The sequence below is a fragment of the Phocoena phocoena genome, chromosome 2, assembly GCF_963924675.1.
Source record: "Phocoena phocoena chromosome 2, mPhoPho1.1, whole genome shotgun sequence".
Taxonomy (NCBI): Eukaryota; Metazoa; Chordata; class Mammalia; order Artiodactyla; family Phocoenidae; genus Phocoena; species Phocoena phocoena.
This window is the reverse complement of record NC_089220.1, coordinates 49512649-49536319: the sequence shown is the minus strand read 5'-3', so window position 1 is coordinate 49536319 and position 23671 is coordinate 49512649. Positions and strand designations below refer to the sequence as shown.

Here is a 23671-nt window from a genome sequence, read left to right as displayed (position 1 = left end):
AGCCCCAGTCCAGGAAGATCCCACATGCTGTGGAGCAACTAAGCTCGTGCGCCACAACTACTGAGCCTGCACTCTAGAGCCCGCGAGCCACAACTACCGAGCCTGTGTGCCACAACTAATGAAGCCCACACACCTAGATCCTGTGCTCCACAACAAGAGAAGCCACCGCAATGAGAAGCCCACGCACCGCAACAAAGAGTAGCCCCCACTTGCCGCAACTAGAGCAAGCCCGTGTGCAGCAACAAAGACCCAACACAGCCAAAAATAAATTTATTAAAAAGAAAAAACGAACACATTAAAATAGAAGTAAATACTGAAAAGCAAGAACATACCACTTAATCAACATAGCTGACATTTGTCCTATTTGGCTAAACCTCCTACTTTGGGAATTGTTTCAAGAACATTAACAAGGCAAATTAATTGCTGTTTAAATCTTTATATACTTTCTGACTTTAAAAAACTTTACTGTACTTTCTCCGTTTATACTTCCAGGAAATAAGATGAGATATCATAATGTAAAACTGAAAAAAGTTTTAAACAACTATTGAAAGATTTTTAAAGATTCCCACTTACTCCGAAAACTGATTAATCTAGTAAAATACATTTAACTTGTTATTTTATTTAAAAATAAAATATTTCATCAATATTTGGACTATTGGACTATTTCATGAATATTGGACTATTCCATGAATATTTCCAATTTAGCACTTTAAAAAACAAACAAGCAAACAAAAAAAGTATTGCATTAATCACCCTGGGCAATGATTTTATTAAGTTCCATCCCTGTATGCAAGGCTCACAGTTTTAAACAAATGATAATTTGCAAAATTTAAAAGTACTGTCATGTAGTTCCACCATAATAAGGGGATAATGGGAGGAGAGAAGAGATGGGAAGGCAAACTAGGATTCTGATGATCAGCTTTCCCAGGAAAGCTTGATCTCGTTCTGGCTGTCGGCTGGCACTAGCTACAGACTTGCTGAGCAAAAGAAGCATCTGTAAAATGAGTTAGAGGGTAGGCTGAAATTCAGACACAGACAGGAAAACACGGTGGCACGCATCATCATAATATCTGCCTACTTTTATACGGCAGTCCTGATGCCTGACCAAAGAGATAACAAAACTCAAAATGGTATCATTGGTATTGTTTATTTTCAATACTACTCACTAGCAAGTCAAACTTTATTTAAATCTCACCATTTATAAAATGGTACCTATATTTAATAAGTATATACTATAAAAATGAGATAGAGAAATGGTTAAATCACTCTTGAAAATAATAATTTGCTTGTGTATACATACAAAGGGCAACAAATATAGGGAAGAATACCCACTCATTTTCTTTATCAATTATTTTTGTGGTTAATTAGAAAAACAGTTCTCTGTGCTAATCTATTTTTGCTCCTAACCCTAGGTTCACTTTAGGAATTTTATAAATATTAGAAGAGTCTCAAAAGCAATCTGTTTCAGTGAAATTTTAAATATAATATTATAAAATTAAATTACCAGGAACAAGTCAGTAAATCTGTAATATTGTAATATTCTAAGTCATATTGGCAAATGATTATCTTCTCATGTCTAAATAAAATTCTAAACCAGCTCATCTGTTAAATAAATACAAGGAAGCACTTTTGCATTATACTGGCTTTAGTGCAATTTTTTAAAAAGCTGAGTACAGTCAAGAATTCATTTCTGAAATATAGCTGTCTCCAGAATTATTTGAGGTATCTGAACTGAATGTTGACAAAATTCATTACTATACCATCATATTTTTGACATAAAAACTCCCCTAACTCTGTTTCAAAAACGTGAAAACCACCATCTGCTTTGGCTTTTCTGAAAATGCTAAAAAAGAAAAAAAATAGTATAAAAACCTACTATCAATACAGAAAACATTTTTTAAGACACAAAACAAAACAAATCCACGAATAAAATGTAATGAAACAACCCAAATGAATAAAATCACTGTCACAAAGAGAAGACCAATTTCTCAAATTCTAAAACATAGATTATGAAAATAAATGAAACTATTTACTAAAAAAATGTATATATATTTAAAGCATAAGAAAAACTTCTCAGGTGACTAATTTTATAGTTATTTACTAAATTTATTAAAATCACAATTACTATTAAGGGTGAATTGAAATCTAAAGATATAATAAATATTAAGACCTTATTTTCTGAACATCACAGATTAGAGAGGATATGCAGTATTAGTGCCACAGACAATAGGGCAGAAGCAGCAAGTCACCTACAAGAGGAAAAACAGTAGGCAAGCCTTACAGTTTTCTCTAACAATATTCAAAGAAGAAAACATCTACAGATTTTTTGAGGATAGAAGAATGCATGATGTACTAATTCTATAACTAGTCAACTGGTCATTCTCATTCAAAGGCAACAGAAAGACATTTATAATGTTCCTTTGTACAAAGATATTTATTGAATGCCCACTATGTACCTAAACTGTTTCAGGTGATGAAATATAACAGTAAAGACATTACTATTCTCATGGTTCTTACATTCTAGGAGAGACAGACATTAAACAAATAAATACAAATAAATAAGAAAAGTGTCAGGCAGTCACATGTCCTAGGCAGAGAACTAAAATAACAAGGGCCTAGGTGACTACTTTAAATTAGGTAGTCAGAAATGGGTCTTTACAAGGATATATATAACATTTAAGCTGAAATCTGAATGACCAGGAGGTCTTCTGGGCAAAGATTGTGAAAAACAGTACTTTAGGCAGAATACAAGAGCCAGTTTGATCTTGGACTGGTTAAATAAGAAGAAAAAAGAAGAGAGGAGTAGAGAAGGGAAAAAGATACACAATGAACTCAGAGAAGTAGGGCCAATCACATAGGGTTTTATAAGCAAGGTTGAAAATTTGAATATTATTCTAAGTGGAATTTGGAAGCTCCACAAAGGTTTTAAGCAGGAGAGCACTATGATCTGATTTGTGTTTTAAAAAGATCATTCCGGTGGCTTTGTGGAAACTAGATGGTGGCAGATGGGAGGTCTGGGAGAAGAAACAGGGAGACGAGAGGGTAAAGATGGCAATTAGGAAAAGTGGATGGATTCAGGATATGTTTTGGAGGTTGAGTTGAAGGAACTTGCTGACAGACTGACTCTGGAGTGCAAATGAAAGAGAAATCAAGCACAATGCCTACATTTTTGGCTTGGCTAACTGCTTAGCAAAATGGGGAAGACTGAGGGAAGAGCAAGTTTGAGAAGAACAATTAACTTGTGGATCAAAATTATATTATTCCTGATATTCATAGGAAAATCAATGTGATGATATGATCCAACTTATCAACAACTGATACAAAATAAGTCAGTCAAAATGACAAGGTCATGGAATGAAAGGACAAAGAGTCGGCAGTGAATCTGTTTAAATATAAAACTAAGTTTAAATAATTGGTATCTTATAATTTAAAAAAAAAGACGCAGATTAAATGCACACTCATGCCCCAGTATAACCAAAAAATTCTCAGACTAAAACCTCCAATTAAACTAACAAACATCTGAAAACTGGGAGATGAAGAGGCAGGAGTATAAAGTTCAACATCCTTAAGCCTAGGAAGCTAATGCCTGTTTCATTTCTTAAGTTGGTAAGTTAAAAACACAAATTTAAGTATATTATTCGAAGTCTTAGAAGCCATCCTCTGATAAAACTACGGACTGTGTATCTTTCAAATTATCAGCAATAAAAATAAAAGAAACCTCTAGCTATTTTTTGTTTAAAACCTTCAAAAAACATTAAAAAAAACCCCACAGTAACAGATGATTAATCATCTCACTAACCAATAATAAAGTGACTGACCTATCTATTAAAAGGAGAAAGATTCAAACTGGGTTGTAAAATAAAATTTCAATACAATTACTTACAAGACAAACCCTAAAAACCAATGATCCAGAAAGGATTAAAGTAAAATGATAGGCCCAAATATAACAGCATTATCCATTTGTTATATGCTACCCAAATACAAACAAAAAGAAAGGAGGGTTGGCAATAGCAATGTTTGACAAAGTTATATTCAAAGCAAAAAGAGCATCAAAGAACACTAAAAATTACAATTCTATCAGAAAAAATATGAATTCTAACAATTCTATCAGAAAAAATATGAATTCTGTAAGACTGTCACAGAGAAAATAAATCCAATAAAATCAATGATACATAAGTATCAACAGTAACCAACTAGAAAGTATAAGAGGAAAAATGCTATTCACAGTAGCAAGAAATCACCATAAATATGAAGGCCTGTGGCAAAAGCTATAATATTTTCCTGAAGACCTAAATAAGAAAAAATCCTTACTATTGTCAAATGCTAAGTCTTCTAAATTATTCTCACAAGCTTTTTGTTTACTTTGATAAAAATGATTTTAAAGTTCTCCTGGGAGAAAATTATTATAACAGAAAGGAAATAACTGAAAAATAAAAGCAATGAAGATTATAAAATGCAATGAAAAGTCAGAGTAGTCAAAAACAGGATAATCCTGAAGTACGAATGGGAGGGGGAAAAGAATCACTGAAACAGAAAACAAAACTCATACTTACATGGAAATTCAGTTCATGACAAGTGAGGCATTTCAAACCTGTGAATAAACAGCTTTGGAAAACTGTCTAGCCATTTGAAAAAGAACAGACCAAAGATCTCCATCACATCTTAGAACAAAACTGTCCCTGATGGAGCAAATATTTAAATGTTGGAAGGGGGAAAAAACTTGAAGAAACTGCAGTTCAATATCTTTAGAGTTGACCAGTACAAAAAGCTTAAGTATGAGGAAGAGAGGAATAGAGAAAGAGAACCACCAAATTTACCTAGGAGGGAAAAAATACCTTCCACAGAGAAAAGTACCATAAGCAGAGTACAAAGATAGAAGACAAACTGAAGAAAACTTTTAAAACACATGAAAAGTCATTATTTGCAAAGTGTAAACAGTATCTAAAAATCAAGAAACTTCCCTCTTAGAACTGCTTTTGCTGCATCCCATGGGTTTTGGATCATCCTGTTTTCATTTTTATATGTCTCTAGGTACCTTTTAAATTTCCTCTTTGTTTTCTTCAGTGTTCCACTGGTTGTTTAGTAGCATATTGTTTAGCCCCCACGTGTTTGTGTTTTTCGCAGTTTTTTTCTTATAGTTGATTACTAGTCTCATAGCGTTGTGGTCAGAAAAGATGCTTGATATGATTTCAATTTTCTTAAATTTACTGAGGCTTGTTTTGTGGCCTAGCATGTGTTCTATCCTGGAGGATGTTCCATGTGCACTAGAATGTGTATTCTGCTGCTTCTGGATGAAATGCTCTCTATGTATCAATTAAGACCATTTGGTCTAATGTGTCATGGAAGGCCTGTTGTTTCCTTATTGATTTTCTATCTGGATGATCTGTCCATTGATGTAAGTGGGGGGGTTAAAGTCCCCTGCTATTATTGTGGCACTGTTGATTTCTCCTTTTATGTCTGCTAATATCTGCCTTATATATTTAAGTTCTCCTATGTTGAGTGCATATATATTTACAATTGTTATATCTTCTTGGATTGATCCCTTGATCATTATGTAGTGTCCTTCTTTGTCTCTTGTAACAGTCTTTAATTTAAAGTCTATTTTGCATGACATAAGTATTGCTACCCTGGCTTTCTTTTGATTTCCATTTACATGGAATAACTTATTCCATCCCCTCACTTTCAGTCTTTCTGTGTCTCTAGATCTGCAGTGAGTCTCTTGTAGGCGCATATATATGGGTCTTGTTTTTGTATCCATTCAGCCAGTCTATGTCTTTTGGTTGGAGAATTTAGTCTGTTTATTTAAGGTAATTATCGATATATATGTTCTTAGTGCCACTCTGTTAATTGTTTTGGATTTGTTTTTGTAGGTCTTTTTTCCCCTTTCTTCTTTTCTTCTCTTCTCTTGTGATTTGATGACTATCTTTAGTGTTTGGATTCCTTTTTCTTTTTTGTATGTATATCTATTGAAGATTTTTTTTTTTTTTTTTGCGGTACGCGGGCCTCTCACTGTTGTGGCCTCTCCCGTTGCGGAGCACAGGCTCCGGACGCGCAGGCTCAGCGGCCATGGCTCACGGGTCCAGCCGCTCCGCGGCATGTGCGATCTTCCCGGACCGGGGCACGAACCCACGTCCCCTGCATCGGCAGGCGGACTCTCAACCACTGCGCCACCAGGGAAGCCCCGTCTATTGAAGATTTTTGATTTGTGGTTACCATGTAGTTTTTGTATAGCAGTCTATATATATAAAATATTGTTTTAAGTTGCCAATCTCTTAATTTCAAATGCATTTAAAAACCCCTGCATTTGTACTCTCCTCCTCTCATTATTGCTGTCTTTAATATCATATTTTACATTTAATTGTTTTGTGACTCCCTTAACTGTTTACTGTGGATGTAAATGGTTTTATTACTTTTGTCTTTTAACCTCCCTACTAGCTTTGTGTATGGATGATTTCCTATCTTTACTATGTGTTGGCCTTTATTGGTGAGCTTTTTCATTTTGTAATATTCTGTTTCTAGTTGTGGCCTTTTCTTTTTTGCATAGACAAGTTCCTTTAACATTTACTGGAAAGCTGGTTTGGTGGTGCTGAACTCTTTTAGCTTCTGCTTGTCTGTAAAGCTTTTGATTTCTCCATCAAATGTGAATGAGAGCCTTGCTGGATACAGTATCCTTGGTTGTATTTTCTTCCCTTTCATCACTTTAAATACATCATGCTACTACTTTCTGGCTGAGGACTTTCTGATGAAACATTAACTGATAGACTTATGGGAGTTCCCTTGTATGTTATTTGCTGCTTTTCCCTTGCCGCTTTTAATATTCCCTCTTTATCTTTAATTTCTGCCATTTTAATTACAATGTGTCCTGGTGTGTTCCTCTTTGGGTTAATCCTGTATGGGACTCTCTGCTTCCTGGAGTCGGGTGACCATTTCCTTTCCTGGGTTAGGGAAGCTTTCAACTAGAATGCCTTCCAATATTTTGAGACTCCTTTAATGTGAATATTAATGTACTTGATGGTGTCTGAGAGGTCTCCTAAATGGTCATTTCTTTTCATTCCTTTTTCTTTCAGCAGCAGTGATTTCCACTACTGTCTTTCAGCTCACTGATCCATTCCTCTGCATCATTTATTCTACTGTTTATTTCTTCTAGTGTATTTTTCTACTGTTTACTCCTTCTAGTGTATTTTTCATTCAGTTATTGTATTCTTCATCTGTTTCTTCTTTATATTTTCTATTTGTTAAAAACTTTTAACTTATCACTCTGCATCCATTTTCTCCCTAATTAAATTCAAAAGCTTTTGCACAGCAAGGGAAACCACTGACAAAACGAAAATACAACCTATCAGATGGAAGAAAATATTTGCAAATGATATGACTGACAAGGGATTAATATCCAACATTTAAAAACAACTCATACAACCAACATCAAAAAAGCAAACAACCCAATCAAAAAATGGGTAGAAGAACTGCAGAGACAGTTTTTCTAAAAAGGACATGCAGATGGCCAACAGGCACATGAAAAGATGCTCAATATCAATAATCATCAGGGAGATGCAAATCAAAACCACGAGATATCACCTCACACCTCTCAGAATGGCTATCATCAAAAAGAATGCAAATTAACAAATGTTAGGCAAGGGTGTGGAGAAAAGGGAACCATGCACACTGTTGGTGGGAATGTAAATTGGTGCAGCCACTGTGGAAAACAGTAGGGAGGTTTCTCAAAAAACTAAAAATAGAACTACCATATAACCCAGCAATTCCACACCTGGGTATATACCTGAAAAAACAAAAACACTAATTTGAAAAGATACCTCCCACTCATCCACTCCAATGTGCATGTATCTTTCATACATGAACATTTATAGTAAGCAAGGTATGAAAGCAACCTAAGTGTCCACCAACAGCTGAATGGATAAGGAAGATGTAGGGGTGTACACACACACACACACACACACACACACACACACACACACACTAGAATACTACTCAGCCATAAAAAAGAATGAAATTTTGCCATTTGCAGCAACATGGATGGACTTGGAGGGCACTATGCTAAGTGAAATAAGACAGAGAAAGCCCAATACTGTATGATATCATTTATATGCGGAATCTAAAATATATAACAAACTAGTGAATATAACAAAAAAGGAGCAGACTCACAGATACAGAGAACAAACCAGTGGTTACCAGTTAAGCAGGGGGAAGAGCAATATAGGGGTGGATGAGTGGGAGGTACAAACTTACTGGGTGTAAGATAGGCTACAAAGATGTACTGTATTATACAACATGGGGAATATGGCCACTATTTTGCAATAACTGTAAATGTAGTGTAACCTTTAAAAATTGTATTAAAAAATAAAAAAATTTAAAAATCAATTAAAAAAACAAATAACCTTATAGAATTGAACAAAGCATAACTATAAACAATTAACAATACTAAAATGGCCAGGCATTAAAATCACATCATCAAGCATTTACTAGACTTCTATGTGATTCTTTTGGGGTGGAAGAATTTAAACATTAGTCAACCTTTGTATATGAGTGAACTCTAACATAAAGGCAGCAACTTTAAAAAGCCAATCAGTGAGAAATTCCAACCTTTCAAAGAATCTTAGTTTACAGTCCCAGCAATTAACCCTTATCTGTTAAATAATAACATCATATAATGGTGCACTTTCTTTTTTATGGTTTCTTGAGAAGTCAGAATTGTAGGATTTTAAAAATATATTCATTAATTCATTACATGAATCATAATCAAAAGTAGGCCATGCCCTTAAATAAAGTGAAACTGTGCTATGATGAGCCCAGTATACTTGCTGAAGGCAGATAAGGGATAAACATCTGTTTTTTTAATATCTTTATTGGAGTATAATTGCTTTGCAATGTTGTGTTAGTTTCTGCTGTATAACAAAGTGGATAAGCTATATGCATATATATACCCCCTTCCTCTTACATCTCCCTCTCACGCTCCTTATCCCACCCCTCTAGGTGGTCGCAAAGCTCCCTGTGCTCTGCAGCTGCTTCCCACTAGTTATCTATTTTACATTTTGTAATGTATATATGTCAATGTTACTCTCTCACTTCATCCCAGCTTACCCTTCCCCCTCCCCGTGTCCTCCAGTCCACTCTCTACGTCTGTCTTTATTCCTGTCCTGCCCCTAGGTTTATCATAACCATTTTTTTTTTTTAGATTCCATATATATGTGTTAGCATACGGTATTTGTTTTTCTCTTTGTTTCCTCTGCAAAAACAGCCCATTCATTATCTGGACTATAACTGTTCCTTGAACATAACTTAAATATTTATTTGTTCAAGTAAGTCAAGAACAGGCAAATGCTTGCGCAGTTCTGTTATATTATAGCCTCTTCTATGTGCGTTAACAACATTTTGGAGACCATACTACACTTTCTAGGTGGAACTTAACTAGAAGACTCTAAAAGGGTATTATTACAATGAATTCTATTATCCAGGAAAAAAAAGAAAGTGTGCCATATCTGAAAGCTTATTTTTAAAGTGTTGCAGCATATGCTACCTCAGTAATCTCTCCCTAACGAATCATACACATAATGATCAAAATATTGTATTTGAAATGTAAAACCATTTTAACTATGCAAATTAAGAAATTGGCATAATTATGGTGACACAATTACTCTACATGTCTAACTTTATGAAGCAGCAAATGAACAGATCAAATATTCACTCACCTGGTCAAAAATTACTACTCCTCACTCCAATGACATTTTTTGAAGAAATAGAAAAACACATCCTAAAATTTATATGGAATCTCAGAGGATGCTGAAGAGCCAAAACAATATTGAAAAAGAAGTACAGAACTAATGACACATACTTCCTAGATTTCAAAACTTACTACAAAGCTACTAAAATCAAAATAGTGTGATACAGGTACTCTACAGACATAGAGACCAATGGAATAGAACAGAGAGCCCAAAAATAAATTTTCACATATATGGTTCAAATGATTTTTGACAAGAGTGCTAATAAGACCATTCAACAGGGGACTTCCCTGGTGGCGCAGTGGTTAAGAATCCTCCTGCCAATGCAGGGGACGTAGGTTCGATCCCTGGTCCGGGAAGATCCATATGCCATGGAGGAACTAAGCCCATGTATCACAACTACTGGGCCTGCACTCTAGAGCCCGCATGCCAATACGACTGAGGCCTGTGCGCCCTAGAGACTGTGCTCCACAACAAGAGAAGCCACCATAACGAAAAGCCTGCACACTGCAATGAAGAGTAGCTGCATCTTACTGCAACTAGAGAAAGCCTGTGCAGAGCAACAAAGACCCAACGCAGCCAACAAGAATTAACAAATAAACAAAAAACAGACCATTCAATGGAGAAAGGACAGTGTTTTCAACAAATGGTATTAGGAAAAAATGGCTATCCATAAGCAAAAGAATGACGTTGGACCCTTACCTAACACCGTATACAAAAAAATTAACTCAAAATGGATCAAAGACCTAAGACTATAAAACTCTTCGAAGAAAACACGGGCAAAAGCTTCATGTTATCAGATTTGGCAATGATTTCTTGGGTATGACACCAAAGGCACATAATGATCAAGGCACAGGCAACAAAAGAAAAACAGGCAAACTGGACTTCAAGAAAATTTATACATTTTGTGCACCTAGAGACACTATCAACACAGTAAAAAGGCAACCCACAGAATGAGAGAAAATATTTGCAAACTATCTTTCCACATAATGATCAAGGGATTAATCCAAGAAGAAAACATAACAATCATAAATATTTATGTACCCAACATAGGAGCAATACACAAGGCAATACAAAGCAATACACAAAGCAATACTCAATACACAAGGCAAATGCTAACAGCCATAAAAAGGAGAAATCAATGGTAACACAATAATAGTGGGGGACTTTAACACCAAATTTACACCACTAGACAGATCATCAGACAGAAAATAAATATGGAAAGAAAAGCTTTAAATGACACAAGAGACCAGAGAGACTTAATTGATATTTTTAGGATGTTCTACCCAAAAGTGGAAGGATACATTTTCTTTCAAGTGCACACAGAAGGTTCTCCAGAACAGATCACATTTTGGGTCACAAATCAAACCTTGGAAAATTTAAGAAAACTGAAATTGCATCAAGCATCTTTTCCAACCACAATGCTATGAGACTAGAAATCAATTACAGGAAATAAACAGTAAAAAACACAAATACATGGCCACTAAACAGTGCACTGCTAAATAGCCAAGGGATCACTAAAGAAGTCAAAGAGGAAATAAAAAAATACTTAGAAACAGGGCTTCCCTGGTGGCACAGTGGTTGAGAGTCCACCTGCCGACGCAGGGGACATGGGTTCGTGCCCCGGTCTGGGAAGATCCCACATGCCGCAGAGCGGCTGGGCCCGTGAGCCATGGCCGCTGAGCCTGCGCGCCCGGAGCCTGTGTTCCGCAACGGGAGAGGCCACAACAGTGAGAGGCCCGCGTACAGAAAAAAAAAAAAAAACCCTAGAAACAAATGACAACAAAAACATGACAATCCAAAACCTATGGGATGCAGCAAAAGCAGTTCTAACAGGGAAGTTCATAGCAATTCAAGCTCACGTCAAGAAACAAGAAAAATATCAAATAAACAATCTAACCTTACACTTAAAGCAACTAGAAAAAGAAGAACAAAGAAAATGCAAAATGAGTAGAAGGAAAGAAATCATAAAGATGAGAGCAGAAATAAATGAAATAGAAACAAAGAAAACAATAGCAAAAATCAATAAAACTAAAGGCTGGTTCTTTGAGAAGATAAACAAAATTGATAAACCATTAGCCAGACTCATCAAGAAAAAAAGGGAGAAGACTCAAATCAAAAGAATTAGAAATGAAAAAGGAGAGATTACAACTGACACTGCAAAAGTACAAAAGATCATAAGAGACTACTACAAGCAACTATATGCCAAAAAAATGGACAACCTGAAAGAAATGGACAAATTCTTGGAAAAGTACAACCTTCCAAGACTGAACCAGAAAGAATTAGAAAATATAACCAGACCAATCACAGGTAATGAAATTGAAACTGCAATTAAAAATCTTTCAACAAAAGTCCAGGACCAGATGGCTTCAAGGAGGAATTCTACCAAATGTTTAGAGAAGAGCTAACACCTATCCTTCTCAAACTCTTCCAAAAAACTGCAGAGGGAGGAACATTCCCAAACTCATTCTACGAGGCAACCATCACCCTGGTACCAAAACCAAAGATATCACAAAAAAAGAAAATTATAGACCAATATCACTGATGAACTTAGATGCAAAAATCCTCAACAAAATACTAGCAAACAGAATCCAACAACATATTGAAAGGATCATACACCATGATCAAATGGGGTTTATCTCAGGAATGTAAGGATTCTTCAATATACTCAAATCAATCAATGTGATACACCATATTAACAAATTGAAGAACAAAAACCGTATGATCATCTCAATAGATGCAGAAAAAGCTTTTGACAAAATTCAACACCCATTTATGATAAAAACTCTCCAAAAAGTGGGCACAGAGGGAACCTAACTGAACATAATAAAAGCCATATACGACAAACCCACAGTAAACATCATTCTCAATGGTGAAAAACTGAAAGCATTTCCTCTAAGATCAGGAACAAGACAAGGATGTCCACTCTCGCCACTATTATTCAACACAGTACCGGAAGTCATAGCCACAGCAATTAGACAAGAAAAAGAAATAAAAGGAATACAAACTGGAAAAGAAGTAAAACTGTCACTGTTTGCCGATGACATGATACTATACATAGAAAATCCTGAAGATGCCACCAGAAAACTACTAGAACTAATAAATGAGTTTGGTAAGGTAGCAGGATACAAAATTATTGCACAGAAATCTCTTGCATTCCTATACACTAACAATAAAAGAAAAGAGAAATTAAGGAAACAATCCCATTACTATCACAACAAAAAGAATAAAATACCTAGGAATAAACCTACCTAAGGAGACAAACGACCTGTACTCATAAAACACTGATGAAAGAAATCAAAGATAACATAAACAGATGGAGAGATATACCATGCCCCTGGATTGGAAGAATCAATATTGTGAAAAGGACTATACTACCCAAAGCAATCTACAGGTTCAATGCAATCTCATTCAAATAACCAATGGCATTTTTCACAGAACTAGAACAAGAAATTTTACAATTTGTATGGAAACACAAAAAGACCCTGAATAGCCAAAGCAATCTTGAAAAAGAAAAACAGAGCTGGAGGAATCAGGCTCCCAGACTTCAGACTATACTACAAAGCTACAGTAATCAAGACAGTATGGTATTGGCACAAAAATAGAAATATAGATCAATGGAACAAGATAGAAAGCCCAGAGATAAACCCACACACATATGGTCACCTTATCTTTGACAAAGGAGGCAAGAATATACAATGGAGAAAAGACAGCCTCTTCAATAAGTGGTGCTGGGAAAACTGGACAGCTACATGTAAAAGAATGAAATCAGAATATTTCCTAACACCATACACAAAAAGAAACTCAAAATGGATTAAAGACCTAAATCTAAGGCCAGACACTATCAAACTCTTAGAGGAAAACATAGGCAGAACACTCTATGACATAAATCACAGCAAGATCCTTTTTGACCCACCCCCTAGAGTAAGGGAAATAAAAAAAAAAGAAATGGGACCTAATGAAACTTCAAAGCTTTTGCACAGCAAAGGAAACCATAAACAAGATGAAAAGACAACCCTCAGAATGGGAGAAAATATTTGCAAATGAAGCAACTGACAAAGGATTTACCTCCAAAATATACAAGCAGCTCATGCAGCTCAATGTCACAAAAACAAACAACCCAGTCCAAAAATGGGCAGAAGACCTAAACAGACACTTTTCCAAAGAAGATATACAGATTGCCAACAGACACATGAAAGGACGCTCAACATCACCAATCCTTAGAGAAATGCAAATCAAAACTAAAATGAGGTATCACCTCACACCAGTCAGAATGGCCATCATCAAAAAATCTAGAAACAATAAATGCTGGAGAGGGTGTGGAGAAAAGGGAACCCTCTTGCACTGTTGGTGGGAATGTAAATTCATAGAGCCACTATGAAGAACAGTATGGACATTCCTTAAAAAAGTAAAAATAGATCTACCATATGACCCAGCAATCCCATTACTGTGCATATACCCTAAGAAAACCATAATTTAAAGAGATACATGTACCACAATGTTCATTTCAGCACTACTTACAATAGCCAGGATATGGAAGCAATCTAAATGTCCATCAATAGATGAATGGATAAAGATGTGGCTCATATATAAAGTGGAATATTACTCAGCCATAAAAACGAACCAAGTTGAGTTATTTGTAGTGAGGTGGATGGACCTAGAATCTGTCATACAGAGTGAAGTAAGTCAGAAAGAGAAAAACAAATAACGTATGCTAATGTATATGTATGGAATTTTAAAAAGCGGTACTGATGAACCTAGTGGCAGGACAGGAATAAAGATGCAGACGTAGAGAACAGACTTTGAGGGCACAGTGGGGAAGGGGAAGCTCGGATGAAGTGAGAGAGTAGCATTGACATATATACACTGCCAAATGTAAAATGGCTGGCTAGCAAGAAGCTGCTGCATAGCACAGGGAGATCAGCTCGGTGCTTTGTGATGACCTAGAGGGATGGGATATGGAGGGTGGGAGGAAGTCTCAAGAGTGAGGGGATATGGGGATGTATGTATACATATAGCTGATTCACTTTGTTGTACAGCAGAAACTAACACAACATTGTAAAGCATTTATACTCCAATAAAGATGTGAAAAAAAAATGGGCAGAGGATCTGAATAGATATTTCTGCAAAGCAGATACACAAATGGCCAATATGCACATGAAACGATGCTCAACATCACTAGTCATTAGGGAAATGCAAAAAAAACCCTACAATGAGATACCCCCTCACTTCCATTAGGGTGGCTGCTATAACAAATAAAGCAGAAAAATAACAATTGTTGTAAAGGATGTGGAGAAACTGGAACACTTGTGTAGTATGGATGGGAATATAAACTGTATAGCCACTGTAGAAAACAGTATGGTGGTCCTCCAAAACAATAAAAATAGAAGAATTCTGGCATGGATGGTGGTGATGGTAACACCACATTATGAATGTATTTTATACCACTGAACTGTACACTTTAAAATTGTTTGGATGGCAAATTTTATGTTACGTGTACATTACCACAGTAAAAAGAAAGAAAGAAAAAAAAAGAAATTGGAGAAAAAAGAAAGCTACTACTGCTCTCATTAGAAACTTTTAGGACATCAAAATAAGTAAATAGCTTCAGGTTTTATACAGTTGTTTTATTTTCAAAGCAAGTTACTCAGTATGTTTTAAAACAAACAGTCTTCAGACAGACAGAAGTATAAAAAAATAAGCATTAGGCTAAGACCAGAATTATTAAACCTATCAACCAGCCAGGGAATGGCTGACATATAAAATATAATTATCCTGAATTTCACCAAATATTCCCCCAAATCAATGAATACTTTACTAATCACATTCTCATAAAAGCTAAAACTGAAGTCCAAATATTTCACTATCATCTTAAAAGAAAATTAATTTAACATTATTTTAACGTTACTTTTTGTTTGTCAATATGTCTTTCAATTTTTGAATGTGCATATTTCAGACTTCAGCAACAAAATTACTGCATCAAATTCGTCTTTAACCAACAACCTCCAGTGGAATTTAATGTAACCATATAGGAGATACCCTTTTTATGACAACATAAGACTCTTTTGGAAGAAGGGAAACAAGGAAGGAAATATGGAAAATGCTTTTAAGTGATATATTTATGAACTGCACAAGAAAAGTGTTCAAAAGTTGTCTTGAGAGTTTTAATACATACCAGGCTCCAATTTGATAATTTTTACTGCAGCCAGCTCTCCCGTATGTATATTTCTGGCCTAAAATAAAAATGAAAGTAAAACTTTAAAAAAGTCTGTCAACTGTATAAAAGTTACTTGGTACTATGTTAATTAGTTGCTTATCAATCAGGCTTTTAACAAAACTGAAAAACAAAATCTTTATTTCCAGTGAAATGAGTATACTCATTTTCCCAATAAAGAAAATATAGAAAAAATACACGCACACACACAAAATTCTCTTTAATTCCACCACTAAAAAACAACTACTGTTTAAAATTTTGGTGTCCTTCCTCCAAGTCTTTTCTTATACTTACTTTTCTTAATTAAAAAAAATACTCATGGTTTTTATGTATTTTATAAATATAGTCCTAGGCCATTAAAGGAAAATAAATAACCAAATCATGTGTATCTTACTACCCAGAGGTAACAAGTTAACGCTTAGTGTACGTATTTCCTTTTTTGCCCTGTGTACGTGTGCTCAAGTGTGTACGTGTTATAGAAGATGTGCCATCACAGTCTTCGACAACATAATGTGCAATGCTGCCTAATTTTCCACTGACGGTATATATAATTTGTTTAACTTATCGGCTATTAATGGACACTTAGGATTTTAATATTATTTTGGAATTATAAATAGAGGAATATATATATCTCATAGCTTTATATCTATCCACAGCCTTGATTATTTCCTTCAAATAAATTCCTAGAAGAGAAACTACTTACCACTTAAGAAAATATCATGGATAGACTTAGTATAATTAATGCTTCAATGATTATCACTGCAAATATTTTAGCACATATCAAAGTTTATCAGTAAGGCAACCTATAAACATAATTGTTAAGTTAAAAAGTATGTGGATTTAAAATGGACATATTGCCATATTGCTCTGAAAAAAATTATGGGGATTCATACTCTCACCAACCTTAGATGTTAAATCTACGTCTGCCAAGTTCTATTATAGGTGCAGATTTTTATTTTATTTTTTCAAAATTATGTACTTTCTCAGTGCTCTACATAATTTTAAATGTCTATATAATAGCTCATATAATCATTCTCCCTTACTGTTAGATATTAAGGATGTTATACACAGTCTTTTCATTATTTAAGACGATTTCTTTCAAATGGATTCTAAGGTATGAGATTACTAGGTCAAGGGTATAAATATGAACACTTAAGGCCATCAACACATATTGCCAAAAGAGTCTAAAAGCACTGTGCCATAATATTGTCAACACTAATATGAGTGCTCATTTTCATTACACCCAGTGTGGCACACTCTACGTGGAAATGCTATTTAATAATCTACATTTTTCATTTTAGTATATTAGATTTGAATATGAATTTTCACACTTGGCATAAATAAGGAGCATATGATAAAACAGAAAAGAATGACAAAGAATGTAGGGAAGAGAGCCTCAGAAGGGATATTTTTAGAAATGACATATAGAGGGTGAGAAAAATAATAGAATGGGGGAGAGGGATGCAGAGGGAAAGTCACAAACAGAAAGGCAGAAGAAAAAAGGATTTTTTCTACAGCAGCAGTCTCAAATACTTTGTGATGAGAAGTTCATATTTTCCTCATCTATTGCAGTAAATAGGGTAAGGAGGAGTCTCAGGAAGAGAAAACAAACATTTTAACTCCCCCCATCCATGGTTACCCTTCCCTCAACTGCAAAGGCATTTAGAGAAATGGGAAAAGGTCAGCCAGAAGCCTCACACCATTCCTACCCTCTCCTCTTCCTTGCCTGTGACAAAAGAATCGCCTCAGGTCTTTTCCCCATTCCTAAGATCTTTCAGCATTTTATATCCATACAGTGGAGTATTATTCAGTGATAAAAAGCCATCAAGCCATGAAAAGATATGGAAGAACCGTAAATGCGTACTGCTAAGTGAAAGAAACCGGTCTGAAAAAGCTACATACTACATGAGTCCAACTATGTGACATTCTGGGAAAGGCAAAACCATAGAAAGTGAAAACAACAATGGTTGCCAGGGGTCTGGGTGAAGAGTGATAAACAGGTGAAGTAGAGGGAATTTTTTAGGATGGTGAAACTATTCTCGTATGAAACTGTAATGGATACACGTCATTAGGTATCTGTCAAAATCCATAAAACTGTACAACACAAAGAGTGAACCTTCACGTAAACTATGAACTATAATACTATATCAATACTGGTTCAATAATTGTAATAAATATACCACACTTAATGCAAGATGTTAAGAAAAGGGGAAACTGCATAGGTGGGTGGGTGAGGTGTGCATGAATGTAACTCTATGTATCCGCTCAACTAATCTGTAAATATAAAGCTATACTAAAATTAAATCTATTATTTTTAAAAGAATACACATAAAATTAAATTTTAAGTATACTGATACTTTCAGACATATTGAGTCAATTTTTATGATTAGAATCAACACAAATATGTTGAATTTCAATTTAACAGAACCAAAATGACGCAAGAACCAAGGACACCTTTCTTTAGAGATTCTGAGGGACTCGGGAAAGAACAGATCACTGGAAGATTTGAACAATCACAGAACCACATAAAATATATATGGTATTTTAAAATTCAGCTACACCATGCATAAGCCAAAATATACTATATGTCGTTACAGAAATTTAAAAAAAAGAAGATAAGCTATAACTCCCACTGACAGGGTAAACACTTAAGTGTCAGTCTCCATTTTGAAGACATTATTTCTGTTCTCTCCAAATGAAGAACCGATGGGCAAATGTTCGTACTCTGTAATTTTCCAGCTGGATTTTTAAAACAGAAAGCAGTACCAGGCTCTTTTATAATGAAAGGCAAAGAGGCTTTCAGAAAAAAAGATCTAAACAGAGACTTTACAGATTCAATTTACTAAAGAGATCTTTCAGAAATTTAACTATACAATTTCACACTATAATCCAGTGGAGTCATACGCAATACTAGTTTTTGAAACCCAACATTTCCTTTCAACAAATTAAGTGATATTCTCAAGTATTTTTGTTTTTAACTTTAACACACAAGAATTTAAAGATCCTGCACTGTGTTTATAAAAGGAACTAAGAGAAATACCACAGCACCTCTACCAAAAGATCTAAATATATTTCTGATTCCTATTTATTTTAGTAGGTTATTGCTATACACTAATATTTAGACTTAAGGGTATACTGAACACCTAGAAGTCCAATAAAATATTTTACTATAGTTTATCTCTTATTTAATTCTTTATTAATCAGGAATTAAAATTATTAGGTGGAAAAAGATAAACTAATAATAAATGGGATCAATGTCACTATAAAATCCATAAAAGAGCCTTTCCACTTAAATTAAATTTCTATTCTCATTGCCAAGGTGTTTCCCTTATCTCTTAATATTTCCAAGTCAATTTACTACTGGAGACGTATTTTTACTCAAACTCTCCTGTCTGGATTTTTAATTCATAGTAAGAAGTTAAATTTCCACTTGCACCAAGAAAAAAAAATTAAAGACGTTTATCTTCTTAACTTATCCATTTCTATTTCAACAATATTATGCAGATGCCAGTTTTATAAGCCATGAACTTTCCAACATGCTGTAAAATTTTTAATGTGACTAAAAAATAATTAAAGGAAAAGTCTTGCGTTACCAACAAAGAATAGAAAGATATGATTTAAGGCACAGTACCTCTCAGTAGAGAGGAAGCTGGAAGATAATTTCTTTTAACAGGGGTAAAAAATGTAACTGGCAAGTATTGACAGTCATCTAAAAGTTATAGCAACCAAGATGGTCACCATGAAGATAAATGAGATCAGCTCTTATATTCCACTTCACTGTTCTTTACATTAGGCCCCTCATCCTATCCCCAGGTAATTTCCTTCCAGCATTTCTTAGGGTCACAAAACTTTTCCATGAAGCCAACTGGGGGCATCAATTTCAAATATACACCCTTCCTCCAAAAATATCCTTTAATATAACAATAGAGAATCCAGATATCTCAATATTTAACAAGCTATCTCTTGTGGCTAGTGACTACTTCTCAGAGTCAAAATTATGTATCCCAGACTTAAGAATATGAACTACGATACAAAAGTAGTAACACAGCATCTGTAAAGTTTGAAGAAAGCCAAGTAGCTGGTTTGCCCACAAAAGAAGCAGTCAATTATGTCATAGGTTGTAAAACCTCTATAGCTGATTCTTTATGGAACATTGTTTTTTACAGGTTCATTCAATCAACAAATATTACTAAACACTGAATACCAAATATTATTATTTAACAAATATGTGCCAGGCACTGATATTGATACTGGGGATATAATGAAACAAAACAGTGCTGTCTTTAGGAAGCTTTTTATCAGTTGGTGAGACAGAGAGGTGAATAGTAAATACAACGAAGTGTGACAAATCTCTCAAAGGTGATACAAGACAACACAGGAGGCTTCTGAGCCAAGTCAAAGCTGGTTGGAGAAAGCTTCCAGGAAAAAGTAAATCTATGGATATTATGAGAGACTTTCCTGGGAAGAGTGGGGTGGGGTAAGGGATTATAACAGAATTCCAGGCAAAGGTGTAAAGACAGGATAAAACATGGTCATTTCAAAGTAGTAAAATTATCTTGTATTAAGGGAAATATAAGAGTGTAAAGAGACGATGGTGAGAGACAACATTCCTTTGAAGCTCAGGAAAGACGGTATCACCCACTACCCTATTATAGCCATCATCTACTAATTTCTTGGTCACCCCTTCTTGTTCACTCAGGACTTTATGGTTCCTGGCTCACAGTCTTCCTTTCCACCCCTTTTCTTGGTACCATTCTTAGAGACTTCAACATCCAGATCTACTCTCTGACTTTTCAATCCTTAGCCTCCTATCTGAATCTTGACTTCAAACATCGTAATTCCTGATCATGACTTCCTACCCTTTCAGCTCACTTACTCTAGTCTTTCCATTCCAGTGATCTTTCCACCTCATCAATCCAGTGCATTCCCATATGACTACCAATTATATCTCTCAATTCCTCACATCTTCCCTTAACTGTCAGGGTTCCATGGTGCACCACTCTATTTATAATCACTCCCTTAAAAACAACCTTAACTTCCTTCTCCTCTTATCCTCTGTCATACTAGCCTAGCAAAATCCTAATCTGATTAAACTTGATTATCCACTAATTCCATACTGATATTGAACAGCTAAATGATACTGGGGAAAAAATGTATAAAATCAGACTAACTGGTGTTATTTTCAAATCATAACACAAACCTCAAACTACAACTTCTCCATTAGGTTTGATTTTCTACTCTTCAAGAAGAATATTTTATACCTCTCTTTTAAAGCCTTCAATAATGCCTAAGCCTCTGCTTACTCACTCCTCTGTTACCTATCCTAACATAGAATTTCACCTTTTCTTTACCTAACATTGTCCTATGTAGTCCTATGGCTTTAACAACCATCTCCAGGATAAACCTCTCCTCACCCAGCTCCAGACTCCTAAATCCATGGAAACCTGACAGGCATGTCAACCCTAACATGCCTAACACATAACACTCAGTTTTCTCTGCTCCATAAACCCATTCATCTTCACATCTTCCCAATCTAAATAAAATTTACTGCAGCCAGCCAGTTGCTCAAGTACAAAACCTAAGGTCATTCTTCATTTCTTTCCTTCACATTCTTCACATCTGATATCTCAGCAAATAATGATGGCTTAAAAATATAAAGCAAATTCATTAACTTTCCTCTATCTTCTCTGCTATGCTCTAGTCCAGCTTGTCTCCATTAGGAATTAGCAAACCAATGTGAATGCAAAGGAATAGCAAGTCTAGGATAACCCCTAGTTTCTAGATTGTACAAGTGAATACACACTGTGATTCCATTCACTAAGATGACAGACACAGGAAGATGGACACATTTTATGGGTGGAGGGGAAGGACAGTGAAGGAACATAGATAAGGGGCTCAGATTTGAACATATTTAACATTTAGGTTCCTATGGAAAACTAACTGGAGATATGGAGATATCTTGGTAAGCCACTTAATAGCTCCTGAAGCTCAAGAGCTAACATGGATTGGAGACAGATTGGGCATCATCAATATTATTGAATCCAGGCCAGTAGATGACATAACCTAAGAAGAGTATGTAGAGTTAGAAGAAAAGAGATTCAAGAGCAGAATCCTAGAATATTACCCACATTTAAGGGATAGGGAAAAAAACTCTCCACAACAGATCACATGCTAGACCACAAAACAAATTTCAATAAACTTAAGAAGAATGTAATCATAGCAAGCATCTTTTCTAACCACAATGATATGAGGCTAGAAATAAACTACAAGAAAAAAAAAACTGCAAAAAATACAAACAGGTGGAGGCTAAACAATATGCTACTAACCAACGAATGGGTCACTGAAGAAACCAAAGAGGAAATCAAAAAATACCTGGAGACAAATGAAAATGGAAACACAACCATCCAAAATCTATGGGATGCAGCAAAAGCAGTTCTAAAAGGAAAGTTTATAGAAATACAAGTCTACCTCAGGAAACAAGAAACATCTCAAATAAACATCTAACCATACACCTAAAGGAACTAGAAAAAGAAGAACAAACAAAACCAAAAGTCAGTAGAAGAAAATAAATAATAAAAATGAGAGCAGAGACAAAATAGAAAATTTTTAAAAATGAGAAAGATCAACAAAACTAAGAGCTGGTTCTTTGAAAGATGAAGAAAACTGATAAATCTTTAGCCAGACTCATCAAGAAAAAAAGACAGAAGACCCGAATAAAATCAGAAATGAAAGAGAACTTACAGCTGACATAACATATATCAAAGGATCATAAGAGAATATTACAAACAATTATATGCCAATAAAATGGACAACCCAGAAGAAATGTACAAATTCCTAGAAACATACAAACTCTCAGGACTGAATCAGGAAGAAGCAGAAAATATGAACAGATCAATTACCAGTAATGAAATTAAATCAGTAAAAAATTTTTTTTCCAACAAACAAAATTCCAGGACCAGACATCTTGAAAAGTAACCAAACATTTAAAGAAGAGTTAATACTTATCCTTCTCAAATTACTCTAAAAAAATGGAAAAAGAAGGAATACTTCCAAACTGATTCTACAAGGCCAGCATCACCCTGATACCAAAACCAAAGACACTACAAAAAAGAAAATTAAAGAACAATATCACTGAACATAGATGCAAAAATCCTCAACAAAATATGAGCAAATTGAATTTAACAATACATTAAAAGGATTATACATTATGATCATGTGATATTTATCCCAGAGATGTAATATTTATCCCAGAGATGTAAGGATGGTTCAAAAGCTGCAAATCAATCAATGTGATACACATTAATAAACTGAAGAATAAAAATCATATTATCATCTTGAGAGATGCAGAAAAAGCTTTTGACAAAGTTCAACATTCACTTATGATATCATATCATCATCTTGACAGATCCAGAAAAAGCTTTTGACAAAGTTCAACATTCATTTATGAGAAAGACTCTCAACAAAGTGGGTATAAAGGGAACATACCTCAACACAATAAAAACCATATATGACAAATCTACAGTCAACATCATACTTAACAGTGGAAAGCTGAAAGCATTTCCTGTAAGATCAAGAACAAGACAAGGATGTCCACTCTCACCACTTATATTCAACACAGTTTTGGAAGTCCTAACCAGAGCAATTAGAGAAGAAAAATAAATAAAAGGAATCCAAACTGGAATAAGTAAAACTGTCAGTGTTTGTAGATGACGTTGTATTATAT

At 34.9% G+C, this 23671-nt stretch overlaps 1 protein-coding gene across 1 annotated transcript in view; it reads right to left on the bottom strand.

Annotated features, from left to right (window-relative positions):
• MAP4K5 (mitogen-activated protein kinase kinase kinase kinase 5) overlaps positions 1 to 23671 on the bottom strand; it is a 137902-nt gene that overhangs the window by 99196 nt on the left and 15035 nt on the right. Inside the window, exon 3 of the mRNA XM_065872807.1 lies at positions 15910 to 15967. Within this exon, the coding sequence (XP_065728879.1) occupies positions 15910 to 15967 (58 nt within the window). The remainder of the gene's footprint in view (positions 1 to 15909; positions 15968 to 23671) is intronic.